This window comes from Tyto alba, unplaced genomic scaffold, assembly GCF_018691265.1.
Source record: "Tyto alba isolate M040663 unplaced genomic scaffold, T.alba_DEE_v4.0 Super-Scaffold_1000006, whole genome shotgun sequence".
Lineage (NCBI taxonomy): Eukaryota > Metazoa > Chordata > Aves > Strigiformes > Tytonidae > Tyto > Tyto alba.
Window position 1 is genome coordinate 28,668,100 of NW_024881272.1, and position 27,647 is coordinate 28,695,746.

The following is a 27,647-nucleotide window of genomic DNA, read 5'->3' on the forward strand; positions in this document are numbered from 1 at the left end:
TGCCCGCGGCCCCCGCAACAGCACGTGCTCTTCTGGGAAGACCACGACTCCTCATGCTCTGTTCATGTACATGTCTGGAAGGCAGCAGAGCAGGAAGAAGGACTGAGCCGCAGCCCCGCTTCCAAACTCAGATCACAGTGTGGGGCAAGATGAGTTTGTTCCCCAGAGGTGGCATGAGCTACAATGGGAGCCTCCAGGAGGGGAAGGGGAAGTGCACACCGACATGTCAAGGAGACAAGCCTGTGTACCAACGTAGTTTTGATATTGCTGTGAAGTTTTTTATGTGACTGACCTGGTGCTTTCTTTTTTCACTGTAAGCAAAAATTATTTCCTGGCTTTTTGTCATCAGAAAGTCTAGAAATAATTTTTTTGATGTTTCTGCATTTATACTGAATTTAGTGGAGCCAGAGAAGCTTATAAGAGCTGAGAATCCATTTCATACCTAATTTTAGGGCTAAGTCCCTACCCTTCCCATTTAATAGGTAACTCCTCCTCCCCTATCCCACCATCCCACACTGAGCACTGCCTTACAGAGCTGCTCAGGTGATTTCTGTAGTTAGTGGTAATAGACAGGCCCCTTCCAAGGGGTATGCTTGCTTTCTGTCCTAGACCTTGCTCTTCCTCCTCTTATTACAACTAATTTAAACTTTGCAAGTTTTAAACTGGTAAAGTTAGATTTTTAAGTATCTCAAGTTAGGCAATGTGAATATTGTTCCATATGTCCATACCTGTAGGTTCAAAAAAAAAAAAAAAAAAAAAAAAAAAAAAAAAAAATCACTTTTAAGGAAGTTTGGAAATTTTTAACCTTATTAGATTTTAAATGAGATTTGACTTGAACAACCACTGTTAAACTGGATTGTTTTAGCAGCATAGCCAGAAAGCCCAAATAATGCGCTAAAGGATTAATTTCTTTACAATAAATTAGAACTAAAATCAACACCTTCAGTAATATACTACTATATTTGAATTATAACTTTTTCATTAAAGTGAAGCTGTAGAACTTTTCCTAAGAAGAGTTCAAAAAACCAAATTATTTATCCCAGAGTTTAGATGAAGAGGAAGGAATACGAGTATGCAAAGCACTGACGGGGGCGGGATGTCTAACATTCTCAACAAACAACTGCAAGGAGAGAATTGGCCAAAAACATACAAACCCAACAACAACAATATTTCATACCAGTCCTGCACTGCGTTGAAGGAATCTTCACTGGTGATATCATACATGAGGACGAAGCCCATGGCTCCTCGGTAGTAGGCTGTAGTGATGGTCCTGTATCTTTCTTGCCCAGCTGTATCCTGGAACAGAACGAAATATTTAGGCTTTAAGCCTTCAGTTCTCAGAAACAAGAGTTGTAGTTAGGTCCTATATCTAAAATAAAACACTCATTTTTTGTTATTATAAATTTTAAAATTCTCATTTGCTCCCAACTGAAATTAACTCTATTTACATCTTAGCGTTAATTGGGTTTTTGCATCAACTCTGATTTGTTAAATGCATTTTGACACATGTACTACTAAAAAAATATCAAGACGTCAACCCTTTAATTGCTCTTCTCTGCCTCAGCCTCCATGCAATAATAAAATGTTAGCAGAGTTCACTGAAAGCTGACACTTCAAAGCAGAGGCAATAGAAAACAGCCCAGGACTGTACCAGGCAAAAGACATTTATGCGTTGCAATTTAGTGTCACAGTAAGGGAAGTGACCTTGAGATAGATGCTGCGGGTGACTCGGTTCTTACCTGAGGTTAGAGAAAACACAAGACTTGATGCAATGAAAATTATTCTACAAAGTGAATTTAATGTAGAATATCCCAATCACAGTGTCTAAGGTGCACATATTAATTCAAGATCTACTAATCCTTTTCTGTTGGTTCAGCTTAATTCTCTTCAACTTTAGAGTGCTGTAGAATACCTTTACCTGCAGCTGTCATTTGTATATTCAGCTTGGCAGCAGAAAGGTGAAACTCTGGCATACATGACAGAAGAATTTTGCAAGAATTGTGACAGCTGGAAAACATGTCAACTACCATCTGTTGGATGCCAACAGCATTTATTCCTCACATTTTGGGTGCCTGCTCTTAAACTGAGGAATATTTCTACATCAGATCAGCAGTCCTGCAGCCAATCCGTTCCATCTGGACCTGTCTTCTGAACCGAGAGAAGTCATGCGCTTAATGTATCTCTCATTCAGGAAGTATCTATCATTTAAACAAACACATTTCATCCATCTTTTGGAAAACGGCAACTCTGTGAAACAGCTGCAGGCAGGCAAAAAGCCTTATCTTTAAAATGTGTGTTCAGCATGAGGGTTGACTGCTAATTACTCTTATGGGTTGGCAGTTCTGAAATGAATGTTCCTTTAGTCCTCCAAAACCCACACTTAAGGAATCATTTACTGCCACTGGTTTAAAATGTGATTAAAGTTTCTCTTCTCTAGAGAAAAAGACTCTAAAGGACTCATCAATCACACAGCTAGTTGGAGGAGTAAAATAAATCCATGTAGAGCACTCTTACAGGAGTATAGAACCGATTTGTGATCAGACACAGCACATCACCACAACCCCAGAAAACACACAAGGTGCAGCTGGTGGGAAAGTACTCATCTTTAAAATCCTCCTGTCCATCATTCCCATACATGCAGCTTTGTTTTTGCTGCATGCAAGAGACAGTGTTGGCCCTTCCAGAACACATGCTAGCCAGTCTACGAAAAGGGAAAAAAAAAAATAATCAATGATTGCCTGTTGTTCTGCACCAGAATATCACAGAGGTTCTCTGTAGGAGGAAAGCGCTTGTAAATAAGCTCCCTGCAGCTTGCTTAAAAGGTTCTGCCTACTGCACTACCATGAAACTATCCACTGCTGTAACACACTGTGAATTTCCCAGCAGAGAGATTATGCAGCAGGAATCTTGCTGTTTCTCCACCAATCCTCTAGAAAAATAAGGGGTTTTTCCTTGAAACTTCTGTATTTATTTCAAGACAGAGTAGTCCACTGGCTGATCATGGTGAGGCATTGCACACTGGCTGAGAAAGCCCTCCTGTTCCCTCCTGACAAGAAGTACCAGAATGAGGTGGATGACACCTTGAAGCCTGACTATTCCTTCTCCTGTCATTGGTAAGTCCATCACAGAGCACTCTCGTATTGACACCACATCCTTGCTTATCTCCAGAACAGCTAAACCAGCCGTGCCAACTAGATCCTAACCGTACTTCTTCAAGTGAGTCTCAGAAGCAACAGTATTGTTCTGTTTATTCAGAGAGACATTATAGTTGCTTTATTTTAGCCTGATTTCCTAAGAATATGAGGCTTATTAAATTCTCAGTCTCCACACATGCATGTGTACATGCTCATTATAACTCTACTGACCTTTGATCAAATTTGACTGAGGGGAAACACTCTCAAAGGTATGTTCTTAAAAATGTCACAAAAATAGTTGGCAAGATGAAGAAGAGAGACCCTAAGAATACCTTAGCTGGGGAAGAAAAAAAGCTTAAGTGTGCAATGCTTATCTTTTTCTAACACCAAAGGATCCACAGGAGAGAGGCTTTTTTCATGCCTCATTAGGAAAAAGACCTACATCAGTATTAGTAACTTCTTAGATCCTGCAACCAATAAAAAGAAACAAATCCACAGGAAGTCAGGCTTCTTCAGTTATCAGGCTTACGGCATTATTGTTTTACACCTGCATTCCCTTCTGTCTACCAAATCTCATCTTCTATTTTCTGCTCTGTGTTTAACTAGCACTCATTTTGGCTTAGGGCATGCAGCTGTGACAAGGCAGTAAGCAACTGCAAGACACATCATCTAGCTACATGCAGAATAATTTTGAAAGAAATTGAATTTGACAGTGTCTCAGAGCAAGGAATTAGCTCTGAGGATGTATATCCAGGCTGCTCAGGGAAGCAGCCCCAAGGGACTCCCAAGGTGACTTCCACAGCCTGCCCTGCTACCACCACAGTGCCTTGGCTCAGGGAGGAACTGGACTCACCCCACAAAGTTCATCTGTGTTAAAGGCAAACTGTGCTATTGCCTGACTCTGAAATTTAGTAATTTTGGTTTGTTAATTTCAGCATTCTGCCTGCAAACCCCGTGTGGGGTGGTGGGCCCCGATTTATATGTCAGTGAGAGACAGGGACATGGCTGCAGGAGGTACAGAACTCCAGAGGGCTACGTGCATTTGCTTAGTCATAACCTGTTCTCTGGTGGACAGTGCACTTACTTCATTAGGAAGGTAATCGGCATATTCATTAGCATATACTTAGGTGCCTGCATTCTCAGGTTATTGAAGGGAATGTGTGTCGGGAAAAGGCATCCTGTATTTCACGGTATGTAAAGTTTATTCATAACCTTGCTCTGGTAGCCATGTGGTAAAATGCAGAGATGTGAATCATCTCTTTGTGAGTCACTGATCGATTCCTCACTCTGTTTTACTGTACAGGTACAGAGCATGTCATCCCCCCTTAAAGGTTTTTAGTTGCATCTCTCCAAATCTATTTAAATCTTTGTGATATCACCCTGAAGTGCTTTTCTTCCTCAGGTTGTGCTAGCTTCTTAGACTATAAAGTGGCTTAATTTTCTTGACTCACACCATGTTTTATACTAGCTTCAGTGAACACCCACCCCCCCCCCAGATACTAGATACTTCAACATCAGTAAAATAAAACAAACTGCAAAAATCCGAGATCAGTTTCTTCAGCATTTACAGTAGCTGCCCTTACATCAGTTTAAAATGCCACAAGTGTTAGGTAATTAAGCATTTCAGGTTTTTATGTGCAAGGCATTTATCTAATGAAGAAAATAACTGACACAGATTGCTTTCTCTCCTCCCTCCCCACCCCCCAAGTTGTTTGCAAGATTTCCAGGTAGACCACAAACTCATTAGAAGACAAGTAGATGAGGCACAGGCAGGGATCAGCAGAAACCCAGCGTAGCTCTAATTAACAGTCTAGCCAATTGCCTAAGAAGAATAGCCTGAGCCTTCAGCGTTCAGAAGCCTGCTTGGCTGTCCCTGATGAGGAAGCAGGAAGCTTGGTTGTAACCAAGCACGGAAGGGTCTCTGTGAGGTATATTTACATTAATGTGCTAACAACTCTGTTTTTTTGTAGCTTACATATGCGCCTGTCCTTGATGCAAACAATTAAAAGCCCCCACAAGACCATTATCTGGTAGCTTGAAACAAAAATTTGAAGGTTTTGCATTAATGAGCAATCAAAATTCAGTGTTTATCAAAGGAGAAAGAGACCTAATGCATTTGCATTATGTACACACGCCCTCTACGCACAAAATACATTGACTAAACATCCATGATAGTAGTACAACCAGCTTTTCTTAAATTTACTTGTCTGTCTCAGCAGAAACAGCAAGGTACTTAACACAGGAACACATAAGTTTTTAAATGACAAATGATGCTTTTTGCGGCAGGCCTGAAAAAATCAGAATCCATGATTCTGAACCATCATTCTTCTAGTGAAGATTTCCAGCCCCAGGTTATTTATTTCAAAAAAAATGTCACTGGAACTTCTCATCTGTACTGGATTTAATCCCCTCAGCACCACGACTGTTCTAACAGCATATGTGACAAACAGCCTCTAAAGAAACAAACCTTTTGATTTTTTGAAAAGAATTATGGTTTGATTTTGTTTTGGGTGTGCGTTTGAATTTTTTTTTTTAATGAAGGGTAATATGTAAGAATAAGAGTCACCTGTTGCCCAGTTGGTTGGCAACAACTACAAGATGCATGTACTTAGCATCATCCTTGCTTAGGCTACTCAGAGTCAGAACAGAGGCCCTGTCAACCCCAATAACCAGCACCACAGTTTCGGGGCTTCATCAGCTGCAAGGAGAGACCTCTTCTCCCCTGCTGCTCAGTGTCACATCGTGACACCTATGCTGTAGCTTTCTGCACCTTGTTTGGAGTTTGGTCAGCATCAGAGACAAGATAACTGACTTCACGGCCCCGTGGTTATAGGGGCAGCAAGTTGTTAGACATCGTAGTGTCAGGAAACATCCGACTCCCTGCAAAACCAGCTCAGTTCTCAGCAAGACCGGCCCACCTCAGCTCCTGTTTTCTAGAGGACAGATAACCTGAATAAGCAAGAAATCAAGGCACATCCTGAAGGCAGAGCTGTTAGTCCTGCTGGAGGCCAGTCTGGAGCTCAGTAGTACTTGAGCCCTTTACATCTAAGACCTGTTTACTTTCCTTTCTGCATGGATGAGGAAATACTCCTGCTCACATGGAGCCATGCTGGCGTCCCTGCTGTGAACAGCAAGAGTGCCATTCTGCCATCCATAACCTCCGTCCCACCCCGCTCTCTTCCCACCTCCAGGCAGATCTCTCAGATGGTTCACTCAGCCTCTCTGCTGCTGCCCCATTCTGCCTCCCTCGCTGGACCTAGCTAGCTGCTCAAAGCAGCATTTCCTTACCTTTCTGGACTACTGCAATGTGAAGTGTTAAATTTCTCATGACTTCCATCAATTCTAGTTGTTTTGGTCAGTAATATTGATGCCTGCTATGTTCCCATCCCACTACTCTCATGTCAGGACGTGCATTTCAGACTGCATGCTCTCTGGGGCTGAGACCTCCTTCGCTGTGCCTCTGCCCACTGCTCAGTGCTGCAGGGCTCTGCTCTGTGATCAGAGCTCCTGGATGTTACATTAACACACATGCACAAGCACACACTTCCTTTGCAAAACTTGACTTTTGAATGGAAGCCACCAAGAATTAGCTAAATAAAAGTCACCTTGAGAAAGAGAAGGGGAAAAAAAACAACCCACCAAGAACCACAAAAGAGTAAAGAAAGTGACCTTGGGCATATTATTACGTGTCATTAATAAGAGAATGAGCTTACTGTTCCTGCTGGCAGCTAGAAATAGGAACAAACAGGCAAGCAAGATGAGTCACTGGTTAAGACATGGAAAAGACATGATGTCATGAAAAGCCTGTGAAGTTTCAATTGCTGCCAGGAGCAAAGTAACACCTGGTTCCTTCAGAACTCAGCTCTGATTAAAATGCTCTAGTTCAGCAGATGCTATTAAGCATGTTTTTTTCCTCTTTTGTTATTGAGTGCTCCCATTGCTCAAGAGTCACTGGAACTTACTCAGACACATTTAGATACCTTGAGAACCAGATTCATTTGAGCAATATTAGCAATATACAGCCAAACGTTTCTGTTGTGAAAAAACCCAAACAAAACAAAACACCCTGTCTTTTTTGATAAAAGACTCTATCCTTGCAAAGTGTTTTTTAAACATTTTGCCATTATGGCTACCCTCACTTCAACTCTTCAGAGTTAGTAAAACCAGAAGCCTTGGATAATTTCAGTACCACCAAGTTGCAGAAGCTTCTGTGCAGCTTACCCTGTATAGAAGTTCCTACCACTCTGTTTTCTCTAACCATCCCGCATTGACTGCTTTCACCAGAGAGACAGAAAGTTTATGAAAAAGGACTTTTAATACATGCACAGCCTACAAGAGCTCACCAGTATCTGGCCAGTCATCAGAGGCCTCAGCCTTCCCCGATACACAGACGCACTTTTGAAGTTGTTCCCCGTAACTCAGTGGTTGAGTGTCCCTTCAGGTGAGGCACTGCATGTACTTTTCTTTTTAAAGTACTTTCTGTAAACTAAGCTGATGGACAAGGAGGAAAAGTTGACCTCGTCCACCATTAAAATATTCTTGGTGGTTGGGAAGCCCCAGCTGTTTAACTTTGCCCAGCAACTCCACACCATAGAAAGTAAAAAGTGAATCACTGAAAATGCAATAGGGTCCATTTGTTCAGCAGAATATAATTTCCAAACTGGAATCAGGCCAAGGTGCTGTGATTAACACTACTGCTCATGATCTACTAAGATGTTAAAAAAAATTGCCTTGAGACTGTAGTGAAGATTAGCAGCAGTTGCCCTTCCTGATCTGTCAAATGGTAAGGAGGACTGAAATAGGGCTGTTTACTTATGAACAGTATCTGCTCTTCTCATCTTTTTGTGGGTTGAGTTTCTCTGTTAGAGTATATAAAAGACAGTGGCTGCAAAAGAGAAACCGCATGAAGAGGTACACACGAATATTAAGTTCATTGTGCATGTTTCTTAAATCTTATAGAAAAGACTTATTTTTCAAGGCTTAGAATTAATATGGTCATTCTGATATTTTTTGATTTTTATTGTTCCAGTTACCTTGATAGAAAAGTAAAGAAATGGCAGTAATAAAAATATGTAGCATCCACACCACATGCCTACTTCCACTCCTCTAGCTGCAAATCAACAGCAAACCAAATTCAAGAGGTATGATGCATTTGAAAGCCCATCCACTATGGCAAAGTGATAAAACCATCACCACTATGATAAGAGGCTAAGAGCCTAGAATAAGAAGTGTTTTAGGCACTGAATGCATTGTTACATAAGAATATTTTGCCAGTTTTGCTAGATCTTTTCAGTTGTCCCACCTATATCCTTAAATTCTGTTAATCAACCACTGTAAGAACAGCTGTACAATGCACAGATGTCTGAGCAATCCTAGCCACTATAAGCATTATTAATTAGCTAGGGTTGTTGAGAAGCAGATAAATTAATCACAGCCAGAGTACTTCAGAAGCAGCACTATACTATTGTGAATGAACAAGCCTGGACACCCTAAATGATCTGGCAGTGCAGTGAATAGACATGCTACTGTCCAGTTACCACTGGGTGGGTCGTAACAGCAGCCTGCTAACCCACAGAGATGTACAGCAGGAAGGAAAATCTCAATACATTACAAATCAGCTGCCAAAAGAACAAATGCAAATTCTGTGAGAAGGAGGTTAAATGATCTGCAGTACAAATCTGTCTAAATTCGGTAGCTTGGTTCTTTGATCTGGAAAGGAACAAGGACAGGTGACAGGAATTAGCATTATGGTGCTATCAGCCTCCCTCCCCCTCAAACGCACACAAGCAAAACAGAGCAAATCTCAGCTCGGAGAGCAACAGAACAAGACCCAGACTTCCTGGAGCCTATTTCTAGGTGATCAAATGTCATGGTAACCAGCAAGAGAGCCAGGCAGCGAGAGGGGCGGCTCGGGCCTGCGCGGAGCAGGCTCTGCGCAAGGCTGGGTAGCAGCCGCCCAGCTCTGTCCCTGCAGCATCATGGTGGTACCCGGCCCCGACCACGGCTGCACGACTCTTGGCAAGACCTTCAGTTAACTCATCTACAAAGCAACTATTTGTGTCTGAAGGTGTTTACGAAGCTCAATGACCTTGTGCCTGGAAGACCTTTTAGTACCCCTAATTGTAAGAAAACTTAGCACTCTGCTACGAGAATCACTCCTGGGCCTTGTTTTTACCAAGGGAAGATTTCAGTTTATTTAGTAGTAGATTAGGGCTAAATCTAGGCCCCATACTTCACAAGAACCCCCTAGAGATATTATGTCAAAGGGGTCAATTCTAAAACAAAGTGCTCAGAAATTCTGGCAAGGTGTTTACAGTATTTGTAGAAAGAAACACATGCCAATAAAAAAAAAAAATACTCTTTTAAGGTCTTTAAAACCCTAATGTGTAATTTTTCAAGATTTGGTGGAAATTGAGTTGATCAGGCAATTTCCAATATATTATCTCTGAAATTAGGAAAAAAGCCCCACTGCCGAATTCAGGTGAGCATTAAACGAAAATATAAAGACATGTAAGGGTCTAGCACTCAAGAAGGTAAAATGAAAGCTTAAAGACAACAAAACCCAAGAACAATCTGAGGATTATAAATCAGAAAGTAAATAAAAAGGAAAAGAAAAATGTCTGAATCTCACATCAGTAGAGTTTGACATACATTTTCCAAATGCTGGAATTAGCAATAACAAAGATTCTTCTATCTCATAAATTTATATTTGATAGAAATGTTCACATTCTTTGAAAAGCAATGCAATAAATAAATCTGATACAGTTCTTCACTGGTTACACTAAGGGGCCTTTGTTTAAATTCACAAAAATGTAAAAACCCAATTAAATGTAATTTGAAACTTACAAAGTAAACACACATCTCTACTGAGAATAAAAAGGAAGACTTTCAGCTAAAGGACAGCTATTTTGGAGTAGTCATAAGCATCTTAAAATAGAGGCTTAGAATTGAAGTCCTTTTGTCAACCACGATCATGCCTGCATGATGATGCTCTGTAATAGAACAAGACAAAGAAAATAATCTGCTACCATTTACCATAATATTTTCTATCATAACCACATAGTCCAGATGTTAAACTAGACATTTAATTGCACAGCAGCTGCAGATGGCTCTACTGCACTCCTGAGGCAGCTCGGTAAGCAGTTGTGAGGTCCCTTTGAGGCTGCACGCAGTAACAGTGCCTACAGGTTTCTTGATATGAGGCCCTTTTGCACACTATTTTAAGTTCAGCCACCTCTGTGGTGATGCCATCTCCTCCTTTCCATTTGGAAAGAATGTCACGACCAAATATTTCTTGACATACATGTGAGATGTTTTGCTGTTTGGCATTTTTGCTGTGTACTAATCAGTTCACCACGACACCTCCCTGCTCTGTCTAGGACGTGTACTGCTTCCTAGCCTTTGGCCAGTGGATGCGCACTAAGTGCCTGAGTGGGTCAAATCTTACTGATGAAAAGCACATCTTCATATTTACCTTTTTAGACAGATAGAGGAAAACCACAGCAGATTTCCCAGCTGAAGAAAACATTTTGTTGGCATCATAAAAAAGGAAGGACATATGACTAATTTATGTGACATTCAAACAAACTTCTAACCCAGTTCCAATCCTTGCCTGGCCAGCCCCTACCTATCAAGAACTGCTTCTCCCTGCTCTAAAATCCAATGGGGCTACAATCAGATTTTCTCTACCACCACTACCTATTTGAGATAACCCAATTACTTCCTTCATCGGCTGTTTAGAAAACTGATTTTTAGCAGCTCTTCTTGGCAGGAATCACTTCGCATTTCTTCTAAATTAAAGATACTGCACCTAAGCTCAATTTAGGTGCAAACCAATCCAAAATCCATTCCTCTAGTCCTTTTTTCAAGGACAGATGATTTTGCCAAGGAATACAGATAACACAGGAAAAGAAGCCCTATCCAAGGGGAAAAAAAAAAAAGGCAACACAAAATAAAAAAATCTTTGAAGACGTGGCTCATTGAAAAAGACACCAAGAAGCCAGAATACATTTCAAATAGATTTAGCAAACAGACTACAGCTGGGTCAGTCACAGCATGTTCTGCAGCAGGTCCACAACTCTGATACTAATGAGAATATCATGTCAGCACTTCAGATGATCAGGATTTCAGTGAGAAAGCTTGGCCCAAATTGAGGTTGGACAGATGCTGCTGGGCCCACCTTACATTGCCTTTGAGCCTAATCAGCTGGAAAACGAGCATTAATGGATGTTTGCACCAGTGTGAATCTCATACAATTGAAGTCAACCATTATAAAGAATTAATATTGACAAGAAAAATACTGGCGGATAACTCTATCATATTTCTAATGATTTATAAAGCAATGTGGGGCATAAAAGCAACAGACCATTGCAAGCCCAACTTGCTGGTAGGCTAATATGTGTACATGTACACAAGTGGTAAGGGACAAAGAATTATCATCCTAGCAGGAAAAGTGTTAGCTCCAGAGAAGGTTTGCTATAGCAGTGTTGTTTATGGTTTTTACAGGATTTAAGTGAGCTTCTACTGAAGGCAACAGAATTACTTTTGTCGGGGGCAGATTTATGGGGCAGAGAAGACTGCTACAGGGACTGCTGGTGTCCCACATGGTGCACTTCCCTACTCTTCTCATGGAGAGCAGCTACGTTGCTGCATGCCTCCAGGTTCATCTGTCCCCATCCATTCACACCAGCAGGACCTCGGTCAGGCTCTCAAGAAGAGCCTGTACTCACCAGGACCACTCAGTTCAGCCCAGATCTGGGGTCATGCCATTCAGTGATTGAAAGCTGATATCAGATAAGCCCTGAAGAAATATAAGGTCCTGCCTGCATCCACTGACCTCAGTGAAGAATCCTGCATACGCAGAGGTCCTGACTTCTCTCCCATGAAACTAAGGTTCTAGATAAAAGGAAAAGAAGATACATTTTCCATGTGATCTGCTTCTCAAAACACAGACCTCAGCCCAAGGAAAGAAGGCTGTAAAGAGAGCTGTTAATGACAACTCCAGACTATCTTATTTAAAGCAAATGAAAATCCCACGTGCAACAGGGACAGCATGGGATCATATTTGTACACAACACTAAATGCGTGTGATGCTCTACAGAACAAAAATATGGAGGCATCATTCTTCATTACATTCTATCAATTTTACATGAATACAGCTTCATAAAATAGGGAAACTGCACAGCATCACCCCAAGCAAGTGAAGGCCTGTCAACAAATCTGTAATTGAAGCAACCATAGTGCTAGGCACAATATAAGCACAAGTTCATGAATAAGCATTATGCTGCTTCCTAAATCACTCAGACTGTTTGCCAGCAGAAAATTGACAGCAGACTCTCTGGACCACCGGCTCAGTTCAGCAAAGGGCAATTCTACACTCCATTACCATCACACTTTGAGAAACACCTCCCAGCTTAGGAATGGATTTGTCCTGTTACATTGGGGAAAACACATACTGAAATATTTATCGAATGAAACCAGTTTCCTTAGTGAGAACTGACCTCTGGGCATATTGAGCTCGTCTGCTTTCACGTGTAGCTACGTGATTTGTCTGGAGAAGGTGCAACAAGTTGATGTTTTGAGAAATACAAGTTATTTGCTGTGACAGAGATGAAAAGAAGGCTCTTAGGACTTGTTCTTGGTCCTGCTCCAGTCCAAATCACTGCCCTTGACCAAAAGGATGCAAACCCAAACTTTGGAGCAAAGCGTAAAGTGAGCAGAATTAGATGTGCCAGTGAGCTAAAGACATTTTAACACTAAGCGGACATGACTTCAGCAACAGTGTAACTGCTTCAAAACATTATGAAACTACATTTAAATGAACTGCACTTTCTGCCCACCGCTATTTTGCTTTACTCTGACATCAAGGAATTATAACTTGACCAAATTTTGGAGGCTTTAGAGCAGCAGGGGAAGCTTTGATGTTGGCTGACTGGACCTTACCCTAATGCTTTATACCAAGATCCAGGCAGTGATAGTATCTGGCTTTCTTTCAGAACAGAAGGATTTCTGGTCTTGCAGAAAACAGTTTCTGTTTCACTGGTATACTCATACCACAATCACCATTCTCAGAAGAACAGAGTCCAGAGAACAAAATGTATCCCCATTTAAAGCATTAATAAAAATAATACAAGGAACTGAAAGGAAAAAAAAACAGCTTATTTCCTCACATAACACCCAGGTCTTCTTTCTCCATCCAGTGTACCAAAGGGAAAGTGATTTCCCCTGACCAAAAGTTTTCTTTTTATCTTCCAAGTCAGTTGAAAAATTATGAAAGCCACAATAATATCCAGCTCTCTTTACTTAGATGTCTCCTTTTGCTAGCTCTTCATCTGAAGCCTGAAGGGAAAGCAGAAGACTTCATCCCTGTCCTACCAGCACTCATTGCACAGTGACAAAGCACATGTGTGAGGGCAAGTGCATCCTGTCTTACAAACTGAGAGCTCCCATAAATCTCAGACACCCTTAGCCAGGCCTTTTCAGCAGACCATGTGGTAGCATCAGAGGTCCTCTCCTGACAACACTGAGAGCTGAGATAAGGGAATCCTAAAATTTAATTCTCAACAAAGACTCTTTGCCACAGCTGAGCAGTGCCTTGTGCCAGCCTTCCCGATGCTTAGCAACTAAAAATTTCCTAGATTCTATTCCTCCTTATCAAATGAGGCATAAATAAATAGTTTCATCCATGGTATGTACTTTTTTTCTGGAGTCAAACAGTCAGACAATAAGTATTAGATGATAAAGAATATGCACTCTATTCTAATCTCAAAGTGTCCTTCCACATCACTAATTATATCGTATTAAATCAGTCCTGTGTTCATTAGGACAGATGTATCAACAGACAGCAAATGTTATATAAAATCTCTTAGATAAGAACAGACAACATTCTGATACATGTTTACTTCCTTTTAATTAATGAACAGACTAGTTGCAGTCTCTCTTGTTAAATGAGATGTAAACATAAACGACCTCCACATATGCCCTATCTTTCAAAACAGCTTATTGAGGAGAGCTGCCGGAACAACCGCTCATCCACACTTGCTTCAATGCTACATCCGTTGCTCTGCCACTTTGAAAACGGAAGAGGCTGCTTTTTTGTGCAGAAGGAAGAAAACCAGCAGATATTAAAGGTGCATCTGGAAAACACAGAGGTTCATCTCTGTGCCCATGAAAGAAAATGGGAGGGGTGATACTAGAAATACAGTAGGACTTCTCCCCAGAGGGAATGGGATCTGCTGCAAAGACTGCATTACTGGGAAAGAGACACCTCATGACATGTCATGGTGGAGAAAAAAGGGTCAAACTGAAATGAAGCAAAAGAACAGCAAAAAAAATATGATGGGAGGGCTGGCTTATTAAAAAACATTGGAAAGGCAAGCTGTGTTTGGATGAGCTAAATAACAACTATCATCTCAGGATGTTACGGGCTTGTTTCAGCAAAGGCGAAACAGTTTCCCTGGGCAGGGGACAGGCTTCTTCAGCTGTGCCAGAGATCAGGCAGTCTCTCCTACAAGCCCGAATGACTCTCTGCTTCTGCAATTCCCAAGGAACTTTAGAAACTAAAGATGATAAAGCGATATTATCCTTGTCATAGTCAATAAGATGAAAGAACTCCTGTTGATCTCACTGGGTGTCTAGCACTTGTCCCCATTTCACCATTTAAATTTTCAGTGGAGGAGGAAAACTCTTCAATCAGTTATTTTATTTGGTAATCACAGACCTCTGCTTCTGCTGGTGCTTTTGGTTGGTTGGTTTGGGTTGTTGGGGTTTTTGTTTGTTTGTTTTTTAAATCTTTGTGTTTCTTCTGTCACTTCCAGCGGTTTGGCCAAACTCAGCACCCACAGAGTTATGAAGAAATCTGGTAAAGCTTAAGACATTCAAAGTTGAAGATGCATTTTGTTCATGTTCTGTTTGCATTCAAGAGACTCAGGTCAGAATTTGATGCCTTGTGACATCTGCTTGTAGCAGGCAGTAGCATCCTCTTGGAGCTTTTCCATTTTGTCAGCTTGTGACATAGTCTCAACGCCGAACAATTTCATAGCATGGTAATGCAGACGAGCATACAGATTGCACTGAGAATTATAACCACACTCTGGAGATGCAGGGTTGTCACCACCTCTACATCCACGTGGTTACTGAAAAGACATTTCTCAGACATTGTTCTCAGATTTCAGGAACAAATCATGGAAATAGAATTAATGAAATTATCTAATGAAAACAGAAACTCAATTACAGGCTTCACATTGTGTCTCAATTAGACTGTGCTTAGGTCAGAATTCTCAGGTGTTAATAGGATTGTTAAAACAAAGAAAATGAACAAGTGAAGGAAAAAATCAACTAGGTGCAGTAATAAAAATGCTCATAATTAGCATCTTTGTTTCACTGAAGATATCGCAGAGCTTCAATAGCAGTATATAGCATCAGAGAGTTTTCAAACACACCATTATAATAAAAGGGAAAACAAGAAATTCAGAAAGAATGTGCTATATTAACTTGATATTGCCATGGTAAACAGTTTTACAATCTTGTAAGAAAGATTAAAAAGATCACAAGTTACCATGGTACCATTGTTCCTTCCAGCTTCATGTTTTCAACACAAAACTGAATACTTTAAAGGCAAGACAGAGCTGTACTTTCTCCACTGTAAACTTATTCTTCCTTTTCTGTGGGAAGCTGCAATAACCAGCACAGGCTTTTTTCAGAGTATCTTTGTTCACAGGATGCACCAGCTTGTTATTCAGAATTCATTATAGTTTCCACAATTTGAAAATGAAATAATTTCTGGATGCAGTTTTCCAAGGTAACTTCAGACAAAGTATCTGAATCAGATTTTGCTCTCAGGGATGCTGCTGTAGAAGCTGGAGTTTTCTGGGTTTGTCTGATCTCAGCTGATCTACCATTTATTCACTTGCTCAACAGTGACAAAAAACTGCCAATTACAAAGCATGCTCCTGTGACTCCAGATGGACAGCTCGGAAAATGAGAGGAGAAAATGTTTCATACGGTATTAAAGCAAGGGAGACAAGGGCACATCACCAGGACCTTTTAGGAGTCCTACCGAGTCTTTGCAAGGACCCTTCTTCTCTTCACTGACCTTTTACTAGCAAGTATTTTCCTCCCAACTACACTATCACCTTCCTTTCCTCACTGATTACTTCTGGCCACTTCCAGTGCCCTAGACCTACTTGTATCCCAAATTGTCCTTGCAGAAAGACCTGTATTTGAGGCATGTGAGAGACAGACATCTATAGACACAGATATGACAAAGCCACATCCAGGACTACTTTGTGTACTTTCTGAAGTAAAACAGGAATGGAGTTTCAATGGATGAAGAGTTGATATATAAAAGAAAGAGAAAAAAAGAAAAATAAAATAAACACTAGCACGGAAGTAGCTACTCATTTATATTGAAATACAGATTGTTTTGGCCACAAAGAAACATTAGGTTTCACAGGTTTGCATTAAGACTATATTTCATTTGCCATTACTGCCTGTCTGCTTACCCACCTGAATGAATACAGGTGTTAACTGACAAGCTATACTTTCCAAATATCATATATAAACTGCGTCACGGACATATCAAAGCTGTCATCTGCTACATTCGGGAGGAGATGCCACCCTGCTGCTTGACAGGAGCAGATTAAATATCAGCAAACCTCTTCCTGATCTTAGCAACCGTGCTCATGTCAGATGAATCACTCCTGCAGAACATACAGCAAAAGCAGAAAAGTCAGGTTGTGTCATTCTGTGCCCAAGGAGAGCACCATGCTTAGCTACAGAGCAACCCTCCATACGTCAGTGGGACTTTCTCCTTCACAGGAGTGCCATCTCACCCTCTCAACATGTCACATTGCCTAAAGATGAGAGAACTCCAGAGTTTTTTCAATTCCAGAGTCCCCAAAGCAAGCACTGCGCTCGCTTTGGAGTCGCTCTGGGAGAAAGCAACTGCAGCTCTGACATCCGTGGGCATTTGTCAGCTTTCCTTACTTGTGAGTTCTTTCCCCAGGGGGGATAGTTTCATGCCCAAGCACAAAGCTTGGTCTGACTGAGGGACTTTGGGGGGTAAAAAAGAAGCAGAGCTGCCCTCCTTCTGCTCAGGCTCAATGCAGGAGACACTTGTCTACTTAAATAAATGTTATTTGTATGGCACACCTTGGAAGCACAGGCAGTGTGATTACTCAAGTGCTGTAGCAAAAACATGGCATAGATATAGCTGCAAAACATCCCACTCTTTCTTCTCCTGCAGCAGCGGTGTCTATAGGGATTATTTGCACAAGTCACTCAGATCAGTTGCTATCAATGACTATATGGTGGATTATCACTTAATGTTCTTATATAAATAAGGTTTTTACCTCCTTGACAAAGTGGGTATTCCTGGCTAGGTGGAAAACACTTTAGAGCCTAGACATCAGCCAAATCTTCCATAAGGAGAGCAGCTGACTTGCTATGACACAATTTCATTTATGGGCCATTCGGAAAGATTTTTATTTCAATACCATATTTATACAGGTAAGAACAGTGGAGCTGGTTGTTCTAAATCGCATATTTAGCGTGGAGCATGTTTAGTAAGTATTTGCAAGATCACAACATAAATAAATTGACGTGACTTTTTGGGAGCACAGGAGGAATATCTACATCAAGGAAGGAGTTATCACTTTTAGTTACTTTATGAAGAACACCACTTCATACTTTGGCTGATTTATGCCCACAGAATACAACAGGAAGGCTTCCCACCTATAACTGAATGCTCACAAGAAAAAGTTTTTAGGCCCTGGTTTGAGATACTGCATCCAACAATCCGCTTCCTCTTAAAATTCTCCACTATGATATTCCACTTTTTCTCCCTAAGCAACATGTACACAAACATCTAAAACTAACAGGCTCCAGTAAAATAAAAACTAAAGGACCAATTTCAAAGACACTGGTCTGAGCTGGGTGCCAATTCCTCATACGCCCTTTTAATGGGAGAGTTCAATATTGCATTTGAACAACTGCCTTCTGAAACTTTTAAGCACAAGAGGTTATTTTGGCACTTTGCCCTTGCAAAGCAACCTCCTGACCCACAGGCAGAAGTTTTGCTGAAAAACAGCACTGGGTTAACCCTCTTTCACCACAAAATGTGGCAGTTGAAGGCTACTACTGTCCAGCAGCTAGAGATTTTCATGTACCTCAGCATGCAGGTATAAAGCTGTGAGCCCTCAAACTCCATGCTACTGCCAGGTTAGCAGGGATTTTTTGTTTGGTTGTTTTGGTTTGTTTTGGTTTTTTACAGCTACCAATATTACCAATTTCCTGAGGCAAAGAAATATCGATGCTAGCAAAATATATTTAGTGTCTTAATTTGTATTGACAGAAGAATGTGTTGTCAAGATGCAGTCAGAATAATGAGTCTCCTCCTGTTCATCAAGGAGTAACCACTGAGAAAAATTCCAAAATAGTCCAACACATTTTCCTGTATTTTTCATGCATGTCATACAATTATGTATCAGCTGTGCTAGAAATTGAAACAGCCTCTTAGACATGCTGGATTGTTTCTCATTAGCATACCCTCATGTCAGTAATCACATTCAGTCAACTTAAATCAAATTAATTCTCCATGCATTCAGTTAAAATATATACCATATGCTGGCTGAAATATATACCAAAGCAAGACTGTGCTGCTGTAGAAAGCTGCTTTCTGCAGCTACATCTAACAGCAACATTGGGTCAATTTCCATTAAAATACTAAGAAAATCTTTGTATAACTATTTTCAACCAGCCTTGTGTAGCTCCAAATGATCAATTAACTGACTTGCTGAAATTGGTCATTAGTGATACATCACAATACATGCTGTCGCTGTTGGGTCCAATCAATGGTTAAAGACAAGAGTTTACTCCCTGGTCAGACAGGACCTCTGAGAAATCACAATTCACAAGGCGTATCTGGAGTCTCAGCTTCAGTAGCATTTGCAAGATTTATATGATGGTATTTAGAGTCATCACTTATTCTACCTAGTTAAACATCTGGCTGCTGTCAAATTTTCAAGGTAGGCTGAGCTGGAATGCACTTGCTTACAATACCAACTACTTCTTAACATCATTTGTATTACAAGAATGCTTATAATCCTTCATGAAGCCACAGCAGAAAGATATCTCAGACTGGCCGGGCAGCATGTCCTCCAGCCACTGTTGGAGGTACATCTGGCCAGGAGGATCAGCAGTGAGCCCACACAGCCGTGGGGCTGCAGGAACCCCCACCCCAGTCAGCACTGCAGTTGTCTCCTACCTACTAGACCATCTGCTTTACGTTCCCAGAAGTCACTGAGCAGACAGCCCTTCGCAGATCTGTGTTTGTTTTTATCCCCCAGTTTAACTGCAGAATCAATATCAAATGTAAAATTACACACCACCAGTGCGCTCGCGCATCCTGAGGGACTAGGGGAGAGCCAAGCCACCCTATAGTTCAGTGAGTCTTCAGCCTCCCTACTGCAACTGCTAACAAAACCAGCTGTAGTGGACTGTCTGAAATTGGCTGGGAAGCGGACATATAGCTTGTTTTTATATTAAATCCATTTCAGTTATTTTAACAGCCCTGTTCTAACTTGATTTCAAACAGCATGAAACCTTTGCTTACTCTCCTTACTAGAAGCCACAATTTGTACTCAATAAGATAACTTTTTTTCCTCTCAACCAATCACTGCCATATGCCTAACTCAACGTGGCAAGCAACCAGTATTATAAGAGATTCATAAATGTTAAACCTTTAAGAGGCTTAGGAATGAGAAACATAATCGAGTGTCACTGCTGGAGGCAAAAGAGTGGTTTAGGAATTCTGAGAAGCACCAATTCAACAGATACTCATTTTTATGCTAGTTAACCAGAAACAGGCAGCTTCAGAAAACAGAAATGCTTCTCTGTCTCTGTGCTCATTCACCGTGGGGGAGAGAAATCAACATGCCATCTCAGATCAGCAGTTGAACCATTTCAGCATCTGGTTCTGAACAGCACAAGCTTCTGATCCAAACAGCGATCAGAAATGGATGCTTCTGAAATAGATACAAAACTGCAGTGAAGTACAAATATGTAAAACTTTACCAACAGGGATGACATTTTCCTGACCTAGAAGCCAGTCACCAATAAATCAACTTGTGGTGGACCTCCTTTTCAATACTGTTTCATGTATAACTGAAACCTCTCCTCCACATCCCCTGCAGAATCTGACAAACTGCACAGACTTTTTATGACATGATGCTCTCAATGAAAAACTTTTTCTTAACACTACAGGTGTAATTTAAAGGACCTCGCCCCTTACTGATCCCTCCCTCACTGTTAAAACTGTATATTGTGACTACAAGATGTTCTCTGATCATTCTCAGTTGGAAGCCTTAGAAACCCACTGTCATCACATACATCAGGCAAGTTATCTCATATCCCACTGGCTGATAAATTTTCAGTCAAACTATCTGTCATCACTGCCTGCCTCTCCCCTTTGATGGTAATCAAGGAGTTATGGTAGAAGGAGGACTGTAAAATGTTGGGGTTTGGTCTCCCTCCCTGAAGGAGCCTGTGGCTGGAGACCAAGCCCTGGGACAGGCTCGCTCTGGTGTCCCCCGCAGCTGGCAGCAGTGCCAGCTCCTGGGGCTGCTCTTCTTTGGTATTTCTATTCACAGAGAGAGCACTGCACACAGGCTTCAAGAGCCAGAACCTCTTCCCTTGCACTCTTCTCAGCTTCAAAGCAGAAGTACATTTTGCACTGAGTAGCCAGCTAGACAGCCCCTCTTCATTACTTTCCCACTGAGCTCCTGCTGGCTACCTGCAGGTAAATCCAGCCTGCATTTAATCTCTAAATTTGAAGCAATATTTCTTGTTTATTTTCATACTGGCCTTGACTGCAATATTTCATGCCCGGGCACATGCTATGCCACCAATCTATAAACTGACTTCCCACAGAAATCTATCGAAAGGTCGTCTTCACAGCATCAAAGGCACCTGAGCTCAGCAATACAGATAACCTGATGGAGGCATTCACTTTGCTGTCCTGATCTAGTTAACCAGCAATAACATTACCTTGCTCCTTCAATACCTCTGGGCTCACTTCAATTCACTTTGGTCTCTCTGAACTTGACACTACTGTATCTGCTGCTGTAACATGCTCTCCAAAACAGAGTTTGATTTTACAAACGGCTGAACTCCTTCAAGTTGTATTTCACCAGTGGAAACATACCTGTAGTCAAAACACATCTAGACTCTGAACCATCACTGCAGCACTATTAATGAACACTTAGATACAGATTTCTAGTGAACTGTGTGAATGGAGGTAGAATAAAGCAGTCAACAAGTACATCAATTATCTGTCAACTCTGAACTGCCGTATTTGTGAAAGCCAAAACATGCATACACATAAATACATTCTGCACTGATAAGCTAATAGCAGATTACTTCCCTGTGGTTTCCACAAGGAAAACACCCCTTTCCTTTAGTTGCTTTTTTCACTCTTGTCACTACACTTACAGGAAGTTTCAATAGCACCATCAAATCAATAGCAATATGAAATCTGCATACATTTAACTTCAAAACCAGTATTACTAACTGCTTTCTAAAAGGTCAATGTTTCATATTATCAAAGTAATTCTTAAGACATATGGAATTTCATGACTCCTTGCTATTTTCAAAATTCAGTGCTCTCCCATAGACAGTCAAGAAAAATCTCTAAATAGGTTCGTAGTCTTCTGTTCACTAAAAAAAACCTCATACTTTGCAATGCTACTTTGAAGGAGGAATTCTGCAAAAGTAGAGCTGGAAAACTGTATTATATTACAAGTTGAAAAAGCAGAAAGCATGCTGCTGTTCATTTTAGTTCCTTACAAGAAATTTTGTTTGAATCTGCTGAAGGCAAATTTCAGTGTAAAGTATGAAAGTTCAAGACCATCTAGTTACTAAGATGAATGGTTGTTAAATCTTCAGTTGGGACTATTACCTTCATTTATAAAAACACAATTTCTTCTCCAACAACAGAATTAGCATAAGTGTCCTTACAGTCTTGATCACAGGATCCGCCAGCTATATCTTCTTTCTTATTTCAATCTGAGATTGACGTCAGCAGCATTCACAACCTTTTGAGAACTCATTCTCCAGTTTCTACTTAATTTGATGTCTCAGAACATTTATATGACTCACAGAATTTAGTGTTTGAAGCTTCAGGGCATAAAGATGGAAAGAAATCCAAAGGGGAAAAAAAAAAAGACTGCATTTAATATAGTAAAATAATAGTAAAGAAAAAGAGCCAGAGAAAATATAGTCAGGTGCTATTTTTGGCCAAGGATTGTGTGGTAAAAGAAGCACAGTTTTCTCTTTCATTACTTAATAAAACGAAGAAACACAGTTTTCTGTTCCATTCATTACTCATAGTGAATGAAGAGGTCAGTCATAAAAGTGATGTTAAACGTGTAAGGTTTTGCAGCAACCTGCAAGTGTTGAACGATACTTTGGGACCGTCCAAGCAAAGAACCAACACATCAAGCCTCCCAACAGACAACACTTTACACAGAACACACATATCTGCCCCTGGGAGAAAGCTCCTCTAGAGTCAGAAGTCTCTGCTGGAAACAGCTCCAAATTGCAAGTCCAGTTGCTATACATCCTCTGGATGAAGGCACGACCATGCAGATGGGGAGGTGCATTCCTGATTGCACCTCACAGGGAGACAGCCTACTGCGATGCTTCCACCCTCTCAGATGGTGGTCTCTAGTTCCAAACCTGGGTCTGTGCAAGCCTACCTCTGGTAAAATACAAACTATCCCTCCTTTTCTGAAAAGAGAACACCAGATATACAAATCCCTTAAGCTTTGACACGCTGTCCAACTAGCACTCTTATTGTTATTAATCAAGAATTTAATAGATGAGCTCTTAAAATTAACATGTCTTGGGAATCTTTTCATTTAAAAAATGGAGATCCAGTGAGTCATGACTGAAAGAGTCACTCAGCATCTCCCTTTGAGAGACTATTTTGAACAACTACTTTATTGAGCAGACAGATTTTAGCAGAACACACAACTCACCTGTGGCATGAGGGCAATTAAATCTTTATCATTTTTTTTTTTTGAGCCATAAAATAAGTAGGCAAATTAGAAGTTAGAAATCTCCTGCTTCTCATATTTCCTAATAACAGTCCCAGAGTAGTTAGCAAATATGATAGCCTGGATTTATTCTCACCTTCCTTCACGAAAAATATATTAAAAAAGAAATCAATGCTGCAATGCTGCTCGGACATGTAGACTATAGTTTAAAAAAAGAAACAAAAAATAAAGAAGAGGGACACACTGCCCAGCATTGCACAGATTCTGACATTATAACCAACAAAACAAATACCATCTCTTCTCTGCCGTTGTATTAGGCGATGAAAAGCTGTTTGTTTTGTTTTTTAAAAAAAGGTTGATTTTTTTTAATCATCAAACTGACTGCACTGGCTCTCCTGCAGTTGTATGGGAATATAATATTATACATTTAGAGGGCGCATTCTCAGGCAGGATAAACAGCTACCATTCCAGGGACTTTAAAACTCTAAAGATCCCAGCCGGAGTAAAAAGGACGCATAAGTTTGATACTTTCAGTACCAGAGTAAACACCTTGTATGCAGTCAGTGGAAAATAAAGCTATTTGCTTCCTTCTGTTTAAACACTTGGATTTTGTAAGCCATATGGCAGGTAACTACTTTGCCATCACTTAGCAACATCAGGTTTTGACATGCAATTGGAGCTACCATGCTTCCCGGTCTCCCAGCCATGTGGAAAGGATTTCCACAGCCTGCACCACAGATGGGAGAACTGCCACATGACTTCGAGCCAACAATGTAGTGATGTGAAGATGCTGTTGTGTCTGAGTTACAGCCAGATTCTGCAAGTACCACTGAGTTGGGTGAAATTTCCCACTAAAATTGTAAATATCTGGAAGACCGAGACTATTTCCACATTTAGGTGAAAGATTATTCAAAGCACAGTTTTGCCATGACAATGGTGTGGATTATTTTTGTTGAATTTGTTTCCTTTAGATTTCTTGCAGTCTCTTGATAGAATAGTAAGTAGCTCCCATGCATATTTACATCAAAATTCTAGTAGGAAGTCTGAAATAATTTCAAACATGTCCAAGATTTCAGAATGATGGCCACTGCTTTGACCATGCTACTGTGGAGCAGGGCATATGCAACTCAGAACAGTAGCAAGTATATCACAGCAGCAGAACTTTATGCAGATTCTTCCCTTGTAAGAGTTCGCTTTTCCCTATATAAATCATTAACAAGCACAACTGAAAGGAAATTATTAATTCCACACTTCCAAACCTCAAAGACTCAGGAGAGACCAAGCAGTTCTCACAAATTTACCAAATTTAATGTCTTTGTAGCAGTGACTTTTCCTGTATGCTATTTTCAAAAGAGGAGATCCATTTTAGCTAGGATAAGGAGCCTTAAAGAGGTATGGATTTTTAGCAATTGTACAATTATAGCACAACAGTTGGAATGAGCATCAGTACAGAAATACTGTTCATCTGGAGGCCTGAGTTCCTATAATCAGCCAACCCATTCATGTATCTTCTGTGCTTTACACCATGCCTCACACTTAGGAAAACAACCTAGGAAGGGGGTTTGGTGAGAAAGGATGTATAGAAGCAGGCTGAAGAGCTTTACCAAATGTGTATCTTCCTCATCCCAGGATGCGCTAAGCCCAGACACCAACCACCTCACAGGAAGGCTGGAGTCCATGTGGTGTTCGTGCACACTGACACTTCTGTGACAGCACTTCCATCCCTGCAGAGAGCAGCCCTCCTGGGCTTGCTGCTCGGGGCCACTCCTTGCCTCTTGCAAGCCAGTGTTTATGAGCACTGCTTCTTTGGTGCTGCTTTCCACTGTAATTAATGTAATTACTAAAGACACGGGCTTTTTTTTTGTTGTTTTTCATTTCATGGTCCTGCATTGGTTCTACTCTAGTTTTGTGCCAGTTTTCAATCCACTCACTCACTGGCTTTAGGGCATGTCAGCACTGTGCAGTGGAGTTGTGCCTCTCCCTTACTAGGGACAGAGCTACCTCCAGAAGTAGAGATGGCACAGCTGCATCAAGCACAAAGCTGTGTTGAAGCTAAATCAGGCTTGCTGCAAGTCCCCTGTGATGCTGCACTAAGCACAACCTTCTTGCTTTCAGACAATGCATCTCTCCTCAGTGTTTTACTATACTGCTGAGCAGGTGGGTGCACCAGGCCAGGTTCCTGCACCATTAAATCCAACGTGTGATGTAAGCCTGTCCTGCAGATCCTCGAAGTTTACTCCAATGTAAGAGATTAGAATCACATCTTACAGACCCTCCTAATTTTTCTGGTAACTGTTAGCACTGTGTCTTTGCGATTGGAGATGAGAGAAAAAACACTGTAAATCCAAATGCTCAATGGCATTTCAACTTCTATACCTTAAATTGTCACTTAAGTGTCTCTCTCTAATGGCTGCACGCAGACAAAGTTTCCACGGTCCTTCAAGATGATATTTCTGAAATAACACAACATTCCCAACAACATGCAACACAAGCTTTCAGCCTTGAGCACCTTAGAAACAACATGGGAATAAAGGAGACAAAGCAGGACTGAAGCTAGCACTTTGTATTCGTCCCGTTAGGAACTGGAACAAACCCTGCCATGCTGCACTGCAGCGGAGAGGCAGTTTGCAGTAGTTAAAGAAAGGAAGTTTAATCATCCCTTCCAAAACCCTAACTAGATCTTTTCTTGTTTCCCAATCCTCTGTTGCCTTCCATTTAGTCAGATAGCTTCTACAAAGGGAGAAGACAGCAAGTTTAAAAGACTTCTAGCTGAAGAAGTTTGTATTTTATAACACTGAACAAACAAAAGTGTTTATACCTGATGATAATGGCGACAACTCCAGAGAAGGTTGATTCTGTCCAGCTGTACTGTCCACCAAGTTGTCAAGACATTACATGACTACACTCCCCAGAATCACACTTTGCCTCAGTTAACCTCTGCAGGGCTGTGATCATTATCATAGCCGAAGTTGATAACAACACTGAGAATGTCTCTTTAGAAACTGCACCCACATACACATGAACGTGGTGAGGTCTGATCTTCTTCACCGTTTTAGTAGTTCTACAACACAGCAAGGGCTGAGAGAGGGTAAGAGAGGCATAAATACTAAGGTCCATCATTTCACTCTTAATGCAAGAGAAAATTCGAAAATGCATTCCTTAGTTAGTCTTGCTTGGCTGGAAATTTCCAGTGTTGCTATTCCATGAAATCAATTGATGCACCAGTGTGCTATATTATAGTCAGAATATTTCTTTTCTAAAAAAGAAACAAGTAAACTGACTTCCTCTCTCTTCCATAGCTATTCTTGTTCACTCTTATGCGCAGCTCCATTATTTCAAATTCTGTTACGACAGTACTCTGCAAGAACTATCCTTGCAGTTAATACAAAAATGTTTACAAAGGTGCTATCTGATTTCATCAAGAGTAAGCCAGGGCGCATAGCACAAAGCCAAGAGAAAACTATAGGAAAAGTGGTACAGCCTTCTAGAAATGTGTACAGCATGAGGCTAAAATGCACAGCGAGGAACCAATTTAGTATTTGGTGGCAATTCTAATGGGAATGCATTTTTTAGCCTTTTGGAGACTAAAAAAAAAAAAAATCCAAAACACATTTGATGGGAGTTATTTCTCTTTATTCCCTCCAAAAAAAATGAGACCTGCAGTCCTTGGTAAAGGACTTTCCATGAACTTTTCAAAGCAGGCTCATGTCAGTCTACCACAATTTGTCACTCGGAGCACTTGCTTCCTTTCAGAGCTGGGAAGGGCCCAGTGGCCGCTGGCAGTCAGCCGAGTGGGATGCAGTTACCATGGCACTCAAACGCTCGGTAACTTCAGAACTGCCACAGCAACATCACCGATGTTGGGACCAAAGGAGAGGAGACAGCAGGTGGATCTTTGAATAAGTGCATGCAAAAGCAAAAGCAGCATTAGGGTGGATATCCTACCTAGTAAACATCCTATGCACAGATCCCTTGTACGTTCTATTTTATTGCTCCGGCTACAAGAAAAGCAGAACGACAGTAGCACCTGATAGACATCAGTAGCATATGTGCACACATGTATCTACACACACTGATCTCTCTCCATGACTTTACCTTCTAGCACTGGTATAGATGTCTCTATCAGTTTGTCAGTGACTAGCCAGCCTGAATCTGGCTGAGAAAATACCATCATTGAGCCTTCCTTAAGTAATACACAAAGTTTAATCGCTTGAGTCATACCATATGAAGTTACTTCAGTTAATAAAACACAGCAGCTCATAACATAGTGCATTTATCTGCTCCACTTACACCTGCTCTTCCCAAGTTTCAAACACTCTTGTCACCTCCTATTTCAATTTCTAAAATAAATTAGTAGCAAAGCAATGAGTATATGATATATACTCACACATCATATAGCAAAGAAATGGATGTGAAGCAAAATTAACAAAACTAGAGGACTTTTCAAACAAGATGAAAG

The 27,647-nt window shown here is 40.9% G+C and overlaps 1 protein-coding gene across 2 annotated transcripts in view; it reads right to left on the reverse strand.

The window, feature by feature from the left end:
* Positions 1–27,647, reverse strand: part of RAB3B (RAB3B, member RAS oncogene family) — a 59,430-nt gene that overhangs the window by 12,646 nt on the left and 19,137 nt on the right. For both annotated transcript variants that reach the window (XM_042785799.1, XM_009962881.3), the window contains exon 3: positions 1,178–1,296. In XM_042785799.1, the coding sequence (XP_042641733.1) occupies positions 1,178–1,296 (119 nt within the window). The remainder of the gene's footprint in view (positions 1–1,177; positions 1,297–27,647) is intronic.